This window comes from Onychomys torridus, chromosome 3 (genome assembly GCF_903995425.1).
Source record: "Onychomys torridus chromosome 3, mOncTor1.1, whole genome shotgun sequence".
Classification (NCBI taxonomy): Eukaryota; Metazoa; Chordata; class Mammalia; order Rodentia; family Cricetidae; genus Onychomys; species Onychomys torridus.
This window is the reverse complement of record NC_050445.1, coordinates 46,590,235-46,603,288: the sequence shown is the minus strand read 5'-3', so window position 1 is coordinate 46,603,288 and position 13,054 is coordinate 46,590,235. Positions and strand designations below refer to the sequence as shown.

The following is a 13,054-nucleotide window of genomic DNA, read 5'->3' as shown; positions in this document are numbered from 1 at the left end:
TGTAAATTTTGAGGAGAAAAAGAGCATCAGAAAGTGAAATAGAGCTAAATTCTGTGTTCAAGAAGATAAACACTTTGAGGAGTGGAACAAAGGGACTGATGACCTCAGGGCAAGATCCCACCCAGCTAAGTTTCCAGCTTGTGAAAAGGAACCAAAGGAAAGGTTGGAGCCAAGTGTGGTGGGGCACACCTTTAATCCCAGTACTGGGAAGGTAGAGGCTGGTAGACCTCTGAGTTTGAGGCCAGCCTGGTTTACAGAGCAAGTTTCAGGACAGCAAAGCTTGGGCAGTGAAGGCCAGAAAGCTGGTGAAGATGTAATTAAATGAGGGGGCCATGTTCCAGCCCCAGTAAGCAGCAGAACTTGGCAGCTTTGGCCACATGGTTCTGGCTTTAGAGTCAAGGATAGAATTTGCCTCTGCATCTAAAGAAAGACTCTGAGGCCAGGTATGTGTCAGGGGTGTCCCTATATGGAGGCTTAGTAGAGGCCTTTGCCTGAAGCTGTGACGTTAAAGCCTGGATTGCCTTGGAGAACCCAAGATGTTAGAGATGCCTGAGTCATGGAATACCTGTGGAAAAGAGCTGCTAACAGGGAGTAGAATCAGTCCAAGAGAAAGAAATATGTTGCAGTCAACAAAGCTGAATAGAGTTGGAGATCTGAAGAGCCTTTTGACATTAGACATGGAGCTGCAGAGTTTTGAATTTGCCCAGCTGGTTTTTGGTCTTGCTTTTGTGTTCAGTATTTCCTTAGTATCCCTGCAGTTTGGAAATGGTAATGTATATCCTGTGCCACTGTATGTTGGAAGTATGTGATCTGCTTTTTGAGTTTGATTTTTATAGGGGGATTACAGTTAAGAGACTGCCATGTATCTCAGAAGAGGCTTTGGATTTTGAAACAAGTTTGAGATTGTTATAGACTATGGGGAATTTTGAAGTTGGACTGAATGCATTTTTTTTTTTTTTTTTTTTTTTTTTTTTTGTGCATTATGATATGGCTATAAACCTAGGGGAGCCAGGGAGTGGAACATGGTGGTTTGAAAGAAAATGGCCCCCAAAGAGAGTGGCATTATTAGGAGGTGTGGCCTTGTTGGAGGAAGTATGTCACTAGGGGGCAGGCTTTCAGGTCTCTTTTGCTTAAGCTTCCTCAGTGTGACTATCAGCAGACTTCCTGTTCCCAGTAAGGCAAGATGTAGCCAGCACCATGTCTCCCAGCATGCTGCCATGCTCCCTGTCATGATGATAGCAAACTAAAATTCTAAAATTGTAAGTGAGCCATCTCAATTAAATTTTTCTAAGAGTTGCTGTGGTCATGGTGTCTCTTCACAGCAATAAAAACCCTAAATAAGACAAGTTGAAAACCAGATGTATTACCAGAAGGTGATGGTGAACACCTTTAATCCCAGCACTTGGGAGGCAGACTCAGGCAGCTCAGAATTCAGATCTCTGAATTCAAGACCAGGCTTGTCTACATAACAAGTTATATGAATAGCCAGGGCAATACAGACAAACCCTGTCACAAAAAATTTAAAAAATAAAAATAAATAAAAAGAAAGAAGGAAGAAAAAAAAGACAGACAGAAGAGAGAAAGAAAACCAGATGGTGTAAAATCACAAGCAAGGAAGGCAGTGAAGAGCTAAGGAGAATTTAGCTGGCTTTGTATGCAGCATTAAAGGTTTGGCCATGTACCTGGTAAATATTCCAATATAACTGTTGTACAATACAAACTGTTACGAGAGAAATATACAATAGAGATGATAAGCTCAGTGAACTAAAGAAAGAAGGTGTTCCAAGTGTGACACAAAAAAGAAAGCATGGAATCAAACAGTAAAAATTAATTTACTTTCATTAGTATGCATGTTAATGGTAACGGGACTGAACTGACTAAAATATCAATCCTACCAAAAATTAAATCAGAACTTATTTTACTATTGTATAACACACTAAAATTCAAGAATATAGAAAAGCCAAAAGTATGAACAAATGTATCTGAGACAAAAAGAAAGTGACAATAATTGTCTAAATAAGATTATACAAAATCAACACTTGTTATGATAAGGGTCACTAAATAATAAAGTTCACAGGAGGACTGAAGAATTTTAAAGCTTGATTGTACTTAATAAAACAGCTTCAAAATTATACAAAGCAAAATGGACAGAAATAGAAGAAAGTGTAGCATCAATGGCAGGCCTCCATATCCCATGCTCATAACCCCACAGATCTAACAGGCAAAAATTGATAAGGGTTAGAAGATATGGACCACATAGATTCTGCCTGCACTAACTGCATCAAGGTAAAAAAAAGTAATAGGGAACATTTATAACTTTTGAATCATTTTTAGAATTTTGATATTTGACACATACTTAATCATAAAGAAAATCCCCACAATTTACAAAGAATTGGTACCTCACAGATCACATAATAAAATGAGGTTTAGGTCAAGTCTTAAGAATTTTAATGATTAAAATTTTTTGAAAGCAATCTTAATATCTCCTACATAGAAGATTTATAATATATTATAAAAACAACATTTATGAAGGTATATAGTCTCAAACCCCTCATTATGGTAGAATGTATGATCCACTATGAATTAGGAAGATTGGGGAAAAATTCCTCAAAATCAAGGAAGGAAAGAAATTAAGGGAAAGAAAAAACCCAAGGGCAAGGAAGTCAACTTTTAGGGTGGTGGGGAGATAACCATGTTTGCCAAAACCAACAACTGTAAGAACTATAGAGGGCAAAGAATGACCTTTACCCCATGCAAACTTGGAAATGAAAACCAACCAACCAACAGTGTGTTAAACAGTATGCCCAGGGATTTATAGATGGAATGCGTATTGTGACAAATGAATGATGTCACCTCATCAAAGATGATGGGAGATAAACTGCTGCCCCATTGAATACTGGAGAGCTCTTCACTAGAACCACAGGGCTAACAGACTAAGAGACTATACACAGTACTGGACTCTATCTGGCAAATTCAGAGTGGGCTGCTACCAATGGTGGGGTTGTACTCTTTAGGAAATGGACTTTCTTTTTGTATTTGTCTCAGATGCATTTGTTCATACTTTTGGCTTTCCTATAGTCTTGAATTTTAGTGTGTTATACAATAGTAAAATAAGTTCTGATTTAATTTTTGGTAGGATTAATATTTTAGTCAGTTCAGTCCCGTTACCATTAACATGCATGCTGATGAAAGCAAATTAATTTTTACTGTTTGATTCCATGCTTTCTTTTTTGTGTCACACTTGGAACACCTTCTTTCTCTAGTTCACTGAGCTTATCATCTCTATTGTATATTTTTCTCCTAACAGTTTGTATGGTGATAGTCAGCTGCTTCAGTGCAGAAGACAGAGGTGGCAGATAGGGGTGAAGGAAAAGCTAAAATCAATGCTGTTGTCATGGGTCAGCAATGTAGATCTTGTTTCTGTCTCTGGCTTACCTGATGTATCTCATGTATACTAAAACACCCCCTTCTTGCCTCTCTGATTTACCACCCAAAGGCTCGTTATCCGGTGCTTTAGGAAAGTCTCAAAGTTGCTGAAGATAAACAGAAAACAGGATGCTGATCATGGGGCTCCATAACTAACTATCCCCAGGATGCAGCTTGTCTCCCTATCTACTTGATGGTAGCTTTCTTCCCTCCAGCTTTGGCCTGTGCTTGTGTTAATCTTGCATCAGGTCTACAATCAGTCCAAGCAACATAGTGCAAAGGAGCTACAACATTTCAGAAAACAATTCCCGCTTGAAGCCTGTTTATGGACTACTCTACCCACCATGGTGCTCAACATTCACTGGAACACTCAGCGCTTCTAAACAAGACCTGCAGAAGCTCATGTGGGTTGAGCCTCCCTGATGAAAAAAATCTGAAATCCAAAAGCTTTTCCATCATCATTACTCAGCCATAATTGGGGTGTCCAACCAGTAAAATTTATAAACATTTCAAAATTCAAAAGCATCTGTGACCAGAAACACTTCTTGTTCCAGTCGTTTCGTGTAAGGGGTAGTAAACTTACACAGTGTATATAAAAAGGTCATGACATGATTATTCAACAGTATCTGACTATGAACAAATTGTTCACATACTTTTATTTGATTTATTTGGGAACCAAAGGAAGTAGGTAGCATCAATGTTCTTAGTCATAGGTAAATGAACAGGTAAGAGGTGTGGCTCAGAAAGACTAGGACCAGTTGTTCAAAGTCAAACAGCTGGTAAGTAGAAGAGCCAGGAATAAGAACACAGATGTTTGTTTCCCATGTCAGTGCTAATACACATATTCAGTCTCCCCTCTTTCCTAGTGTTCTCTATTTTTCTGTTGTGTTGAGAGTGCATATTTACCCTGCATCATGAACTAGGCTGGACAGATAAAAATAACACTGAAAATGTGTGATCAAAACAGATTTAGGGATGTTCTATATTTTCTCAAAAATTTAAAACATCACATGATTTATATTTGAAAGGCATTCATTCATATTACCCTTGTGCATTTATCACATTGGCTGAAATCAGTCACATGAGCGGTATTTCAGGGGCAACCCTACTGATGGCTCCCACTCCCTGGTAATGAGCCTCTACACTTAAAGTTTTGGTGACATTCATATCTAATTTTTTTTGACAGGATCTCATGTACCCTCAGCTGGCATCCAACTAGCTATATGTAATATAAGATGGTCTTGAATTCCTGATCCTCCTAGCTCTTCCTCTAACATGCTAAGATTACGCCATTAAATATAATTTCTTTAAGCCATATACCTAAGCCTAGATTAAGAGGTAGTAGTGAAAATTCTTATGATCCTCCTTGATTCATTATCTATGATTTTACTGAAAACATGTATTCCTGTCTTTAAAATCAGAGTAGAGAGGTGGAGGCATCATCTTTGAAGCGACGAACAAGGGCAATGTTTGCATCCACGAAGACGGAAGTATCAAAATCCAATGACCCGACAGATACCTGTTAAGGTTTTCTACCACCCTGTGTTGTGATCAGGAAGCCACAGGAAAAAAAGGTGATTTTTATACATCCTACAGTCACACGGTACACGGTTACCTCCTGCTTGAAAGCCACTACATCAGAGCTCTCTTTTGATAGTCGTGTAGCAGATCCCAGGTGGCTTTACTAAAGGGAGAAGAATGGGTGACTGTATCGTAGGTCTTACATGAAACTGGGACATAAAAGCCATTTTACGTTGCAGCGTTCATTTCTCCACCCCTGGCATGACTTAGAAAATCAAGCCTTACAAACACACAGATCAGCCTCGAACTCTGCCCTTGGGATACACTGTTTCTCGAGTCTCTTTTCATCTTGCTGTCAGCCCTCAGTGGAACTGTCATTGTGAAAGGCTGTATTATTCACGGGTGTGTGTGGTTAATCTTCCTGCAGGAGTGGGTCTGTTTCTGTCCTTGACTCACTTTTTCTTTCTCCTTTTCTTCTTTCTGTCTTCCTCCGTGTTGGTACCAGCCGGGCCTTTTCTGTTTATATCTATTCTTTTATTTCAGAGAGCTATTCAGAGAAGACGCAGCACACAGGATGCACACACCCAGCAAGCTCAGCACCACTTGATGGGATACACTCCCTGAAAAAAGATGCTGCTTGCTGTCCTTCACTTCAGCGAGTAACAAAAGGCGAGCCTTCTTCCTTTTGAATTTTTTTTGTCAGAGGTGGTTTTCAGGCAATGCACAAAATGTTTCTCTGTGTGTCTTGACAAATGTAAAAATGATCAGAAAAAAATGATGATGGCAGACTGCAGAAAAGTAGGGACTGGACACTGACATAATTCTTCACAAAAAGTCTGTGTAGACACACACCAGGCATGGCAGACATGCATCATAGGGATACAATCTCAAGAAGGAAGGGATTAAACCAGAATATTCTGTTAGCAAAGAAATTAGTAGTATAAACACACACACACTGCAATATTTCTGCTTAGCAGGAGGCAGGATGGCTGGACTATAGGCTTTCTGCATTTTCTCCTTCCTCACAGCTTACATCTTCTTGCCCTGGGGCGTCAGGGATGCACACTAGGATAATAGCAGTTGATTCTGATAGAGTCCCTATATTCATCCAGTGCCTTGACATTGTGGTCCCCTGCCTTTCATACCCAAGAACTCCAAAGTTCTAGAAGGTTAAGAAGTTTTCCAACCTGGTTTAGTCTGCAGATTTCACAGCCAGGATTCCAGCAGACATGTTTGGGTCCTTTTATTCTTCGATCATGGGAGAAGGACATTCCTAAATGGCACCTATTGGACTGTAATCATCACAGGAAATGCCACAACTCTTAGTGTTTTTTTTTTTTTTTTTCCAGAGCTGAGGACAGAACCCAGGGCCTTGTGCTTGCTAGGCAAGCGCTGTACCACTGAGCTAAATCCCCTCCCCCTTTTTTTCTTAGTGTATTTTGGATGACATCTACCCTAAGCTGAAGTTTGAATTGCCCTCACACTCCACTTCTTCCTTTCTCTTTTTTTAAGCTGCATCCACCCAAATCAGAGACCAACTCACTGTGTATATTTTAACTTTTTATGAAGTGAATTTAATGGGAAAATGGATAAAATATGCAGGGACATATAAACATACTTTATTACGAGTTACATGACCCTAGAAGCCCACACCCACTATCAAGTGTGTGCTACTGTTCTTTTACATCTCTCCCTCCTCTCCTGCCTCTCCTGACACCCCTGCTTAAATATATACTAAACCTGTTTCTTAATAAATGCCAACTTTGCTTCATAAAAATTACATTATCATTACGAAGAAAACAATAGTTTTGTAGAATAAAGGTAACTATAGCAACCTAGGAATCAAATCATGTCTCCTCTCAGGCAGTGGTAAGCACTCCTGGGTGCTTCAGGAGCTTCACATTAAAATGCGTCTCAGACACACAAATTTTGGGGGCTCATTAGTTGAATTTCTCAGTAATTGTTTGCAATTCAAGCCTGCCTTTCAGCATCAACAACTAAAGCGATCTGATTATCTACGTGCCATTGGGTGTGTGTCACGGAAGCCTTTCCCGCTCTCTAGGCAGCTGTGAATGCTGCCTCACACTGACGTGTTTCTTACCCCAAGCCCAGGACGCAGGCCTCAGTGCAACAGCTAGGAGGTAAGTGGCCTCAGTAAAAGAGCCCTTGACACTTGCTGCTCTCTCACCTCACGTGACTCAACGGAGAGCTCAGTGTGGGGAAATGCGACAACCGAGAACAACAACAAAAAGAAACTACAATTGGCAACGTTTTCCTACTACTCAGGCAAGCATGGGTTCCTAAGTGAAAACGTGAGAAGACGGAGACTAAGGGCAACTCTGTTTTACTGTGGACTGAGGAATGGTAGCAGTAGGGATTTCAACGAAGTTCCATTGTATCCATTGTATCTTATAAGAGTTTTAGCCATCTGACCGCAAAAGACCAGAAAAAAGTGAGATATCCCACAAACACTAACAGGTTATATGGGATAAGACTGTATGTAAGTAAAATTTGTAAGACAGAATGGGGCAATGATGGGAAAAGATCAATAGCATGGCTCAGACTCTATTTTTAACCTAATAATAGAATGGGAATTACTAAGAGCTTTGAAACCATATATAGTTAAAAGTTAATTTTGAAGGTGACTGATAGATCGCTTATGGGAGATATATTCATAAAGGCTAAGAGGAAAAAAAGCTGGAATTATGACAGATAATTGAAAATTAAAAATAGAGAAATTTGTATGGTAATATGTGGACAAAATATTGACAGTGACAACAAATGGGGTCTAAGAGAGGAAATAAAAGTGCTAAGTTAGATGTCAAGAGTCCATTAATGGAAGCGACATTAAGACAAACAATGAACTCCCCCATGCAGCGAATGTTTATTAAAACATTTCTTTTGTATCAGGAGTGTTACTAGCTGCTGATAGGAACTACAAGAGCTTGTCCAAAAACTGGTTTGGTAAAATCCTAGATTTAATTTTAGATATGAAAGGTTGACTGTATTACTAGAACATTCCAGATACTAAATGTCAGTAGAGATCTGTAGCCTTGCATAATAATTGGGTGGGAATTACCCATGTATGGAGAGGTCACAATGGAAGCTGTGGAAGTGGGAAAGATGTGGGATATCAAAAAAAAAAAAAAAAATTTTCTTCAAAAGAGGAGACCAGGCTTGGAACTGAGGTAAGAGAAATGTTGCATCACACTTAGGAATCTGAGGGACCAGGAAGTATTTGAAATAAACAAATGAAGGCATGAATGAATGAATGAATGAATGAATGCTTGAAAGCAAGCATGACTGGAGAACAAAGGGAGGTGAGGCCAGAGAAGAGACAAACAAGGACAATGATGAAACAGGTTTGATGAAATCCTAGGTTTAAGTTTCCACATGGGTGGAAGGTGTTAGAAGAACGTTCCACATGTCAGCTGTTACTAGCCAAGAACCTCCTGTCTGACATGATGACAATACTCCAGGCAACAGAAGTCAACTTTTAAAAATGCTAACCTAGCAGACTTTAAGTGCTCTGCATTTACTAATATGCTTCATTTCCAACTATAATTTATGGCTTTGCTTTTCCTAAGGTGGGTACTCTAGAAAACATGATGAAATTCACCTAAGTCACTCGGCTATTAACTATGTACTTGAACAAGGATGCTCTGACTTCTGAGTCCCTTGATCATTACAGTCATGCTGTAAACAACCCGAAACTTAGCCAGGTTTTTGGGAAGAAAGAAAAGAAAACTGCAGAGACAAGAGATAGAAAATAGTTAAACAGGTCCAAGGGTTGGACCGTATAGACTTCCATTACAGGAAGAGCCTTAACAAAAGTAGTCTGTAGACAATTTTAGGAGGACAGTGTCAAAAGCAAATTTTTAACCCAAGAGGTACAGAATTGTGGAGGGCTACCTTAGGTGATTTTTTTTTTTTAATTTTCTTCTGTCTTAGTAAAACAAGAGGTGAGTTCATTGGCTCAGAATCTTAATGCAAGAGACTTGCTCCAGAAATATAAGTTAAGGAAGGGGTTGGGAGGAGTCTCAGCATGAGCATGGTGTCTGATCTTGCTTTAACAGTGAAAGTTTATTCCATAAAGGCTAAGAAAAGATCCTTAGCTTTGTATCATGCTTAAGGAAATCCTCCCCAGGCATGCATATGCACTACAATAGGAACCATCTGGACACTTAGGAGATGCAGAACCAGGTGGCCCTGGAGAAGAAAAGGCAACTTGCACTCTCATGGATATGTTCTCGGTCTCTCTCTCTCTCTCTCAAGTGGTTCTGCCAGCAAAAAGAAACATAAAGTGCAACTCACCTAAATCAACAGCAGATTGATGTACATTTTTCCTTTGTGTGATTTTTTTTCCCCCTACTGAGAAGTACCTGCTATTCACAATCTGTTACTAGGTGATACCGGCAAAGCACATCCTCCCCATCTTCCAGGCAACCCTATACATTTCACTGAGTATTTGCAAGTTAAAATACCTGTTGCCGTGCACATGAGAGGCACAGAATGCAAAGCTGTAATGGAGCAGGGTGGGGTCAATGACAGCACCGTTTTCTGAATGTTCCATCAGTTCTGTAAGGTAGCAGAGATGCCTGTGACAGCCTCTCACACCATAGCGGGCACAGTATTCATCTAATACAAAGACTTGGCCAGGGCTAAACCACCCCTGCAAGAGAAAAGAAAAAGACACATATTTCTTCTAAGATTTGCTTTTCTGCATGCTTATTTAGGCATTGTAAGCAGCAGCAATAGAGTGTCTCTTGGCATTTGCTTTGCTAGTTGAAGTTTTACATGCTGTTGTAAGATGGAATGTCATCAGTTTTGGAAGTGATTGGCGGCACTGGCAATCTAATACCTCTGTGATAATGTGTCACACCTTGCCCTTCTCTAGTGCTATTCAAAACTAGTCAAATTCTATTCACAGGATTTATTTACATTTGTCAGTCACAAAGAGTGATGCTCCCTAAACTCTGATTTCTTTATGAGTCAGTTAAAATGAGAACAACAAAGTAGATGCTACCACTGAAACTGACCATTCACTGAAAGCATTTTATAACGTAAACTAGAAAAAAAAATTTCAGTAAGTCCACGGATGGCAGTAGCACACATTTGCGTGCTATGCCTGGAATATTTTTTCTCAGTCTGTCCATTTGTGATCATAAGAGTTAAGATTTTCCAGTAGTGGTTTCTTGTTCTTCTGAAGATGCTGGCTCTGGGAGTGGGGCAGTAAGCAAGCAGCCAGTTTGGTTAATGCTGGAGGGTAAGGTGGGTAGAGCAGCCTCACAGAATACCATACAAACTCATTTACATGGATTAGATTAAAATGATAAAGAGAAGAAAGGGGCTTTTAGAGGAAACTGAATAACTACTAAGGAAGAGGGGGACAGGGGTACTACAGGAAAATGTATTAACAAAGGGAAGGGAAGAGATGTCACACCAACCCTACATCCAGACAGGGAAAGCACTCAGTTGTCCAAGACCACAGAGAAAATCCTTTAGTGAGCCTCGATTGACAACTAGGCCTGTTTTATCTCCAAGCACTGCTCATAATCTCATCATATTCCCCTCTCAGTGTATACAAGACACGTGGTAGAATGTTTTTTTTTTTTTTTTTTTTCAGATGTTTTACTTTTCCTTCCCTCTTCCCTATCTTCCCTTTTATTTTAAGACCAAGACTCACTATTTAGCCTGAAACTCACTCACTATCTGGTCTGAAACTCTCTGTATAGATAAGGATGGCCTTGAACTCAGAGACCTGGCAAATCTGCCTGCCTCTGGTTTCAAGTGCTGGAATTAAAGGTGTTTCCCACCAAACCCAGCTCGATTCTCCAACTCATAAATAATTGATGGATTGTCAGTGTAAGCAGAGCAGTTGATTCATTTCTTTGTGTCCACTGGATATCTCCAAAGACTTGAGATATCTGTCTGAAATTTGACTTTGAAGAGAATATAATTTATTAGGCTTAGTATCTATGAGTCAAGTAGTGATAGGAAATGCCATTTCCAATAATAAATAGTTGTTAGGCTAGAACTTTAATCTCCACACTCTGTGGTGTCAGGGAAAACATAATGATAATATCAAATTTTTCCTTTGCATTCAACACATACCAGGTAGCAGTTAGCTATTTAAATCACTTCTCTATCTCTATTCCTCTGTTCCTTTGCCCCCTCTATGCCTCTGCCTCTCTCACATTCAAATTATCTTTGGAGGGCTAGATGAAATTAAAGCTGTCCTGTTTTGTATATTCCATTGTATTGTTAATTTTTATGTTTCTTCCCTGTCACTTACGTAGTCCTAGAAATCAAAGAGACAGGTGCAAGACAGCAAAATCTGATGAATAGAACATAAACTTTAAGATGTCTGTGCAGGGATTGGTGAATCCTGTGACGGAGGTTTTCCATCTTTACTTAAAGCATCCTCCTTTTCACTCAGCATCGTCTGGGAGACAGTGATAAAGCAGTTCAGCATCTATTGCAGTCCATTCTTCCGACTATTGAGTGGCACAGCAGTGGCCTTCAAGTGTATAATTTTCAAATTGAGAAGCAATCGATTGGAATTCTTTATCCCTAACCCCAACTACAGTGATTAAATGAGTCAGGGATACAATGTTGTTTTACAGCAACTATTTCTCACTTTTGAAAATCTTTTATTCTAACCTATAGGTTAGAATAGACAGACAGATTTGTACCCACCAAACAGGAATAGGAATCGTTCAGTCTATGATCCAAAGTCTGTCTCTGGAGAATTCTGAAGAGGAAGGCATGGTCAAGCTTGCAAGGACTAGCAGAAATAAACTCATCCATCCCATGTTTCTGAAAACGGTCTGCATCTGTAAATTAAAAAAAGTCACTTACAGAACATTTATGTTTCTGATTAATAATAATTAAGAATATAGTTTACAAAGAACATGAAATTCAGGCCTCATGATAATAGAGGACCACCCTTTAATTCACTGTTCATGATGCAAAGACTACATCATATTAAGATGAATCTCAGAGTCTGAAGCTCCAGAATGACAGGAAGAAAATCCACAAACCATTTAGAATGAACACATCAGCTGCATGGATGTATTATGTGTGTGAGTGCACAAATGCTATGATGCACGTCTGGATACCAGAGAACAACTTGCAGAAGCTGGTTCTTTTGATTCTGCTACCATGTGGGTTTCAAGAGTCAAACTAAGGTCATCAGGCTTGGCTGCAAATGACTTTATTTGTTGAACCATCATACGGGCTCAAAATCCAACTTATATTCAAAGTTGCTTCTAATATCTACTCAAAGAACAATCTTATTTTCTAGTTTTAAGGGAAGTTGGGCTGGACATGGTGGTGCGTACCTTTAATCACAGTACTTGGGAGGCAGAGGCTGGTTTCTGTGAGTTTGAGGCCAGCATGATCTACATAGAGGATCCCAGGCCAATCCTGGCTACATAGTAAGACTCTGTCCAAAAAGAGGGGAGCAGGGAGAGAAAAGCTGATGTATTTTACAAATACCCTTGCAAAGAGAAGTAACCAGGAAACAATCCGAGTCTATTCATAAAGGAAACAGCAATGATGGCCAGAAGCCTGCTTTCCAAATGGCAAACTAGGGCAGAGATAAGCACACAGCTTCAGCTGGATCACTTCCAGTCTGCTTTTTGTATGGAGCTTTTAATGGGACCAACTTCAATGCAGAAATGGCATTGAACGCTCTCAAGCTTCAAGTTTAAGAGACATGAAAAAGGGAGCATCGTGTCTGTGCAGATATGCAGACAATGCACCACGTCCCAAATGGCACTTCAATCAAAGGTTCAAATTTATTGTTCTTTACAGATTGCATCTTTCAACGCCTCTGGACCCTGCGGGTTTATCAAAAGGCAAGCTTTTACGATTGCTTTCATTAATGGTATGTTTTGTCAAAGTCTTCAATGCGATTTACTAAATATAGACAGCAAAAGCCCCACAGTTTCCAAAGGAGTGCTGGGGTGTTACAACATTAGCTCTGAGCAAGCAGTCAGTGACTGGAGTGGACTCTTCCACAACTGTAAACATGATGCCCATTGTTCCTCAGAATTCATACATAAATCCCTTTCTGGTCATCACAAGATAAGAGTCCTAAATG

At 39.7% G+C, this 13,054-nt stretch overlaps 1 protein-coding gene across 13 annotated transcripts in view; it reads right to left on the bottom strand.

Moving 5' to 3' along the window:
- Positions 1 to 13,054, bottom strand: part of Cadps2 (calcium dependent secretion activator 2) — a 542,247-nt gene that overhangs the window by 147,594 nt on the left and 381,599 nt on the right. For all 13 annotated transcript variants that reach the window (XM_036180984.1, XM_036180978.1, XM_036180981.1 and 10 more), the window contains exons 12-13: positions 11,647 to 11,783; positions 9,432 to 9,619 (exon numbers count right to left, since the gene is read on the bottom strand). In XM_036180984.1, the coding sequence (XP_036036877.1) occupies positions 9,432 to 9,619; positions 11,647 to 11,783 (325 nt within the window). The remainder of the gene's footprint in view (positions 1 to 9,431; positions 9,620 to 11,646; positions 11,784 to 13,054) is intronic.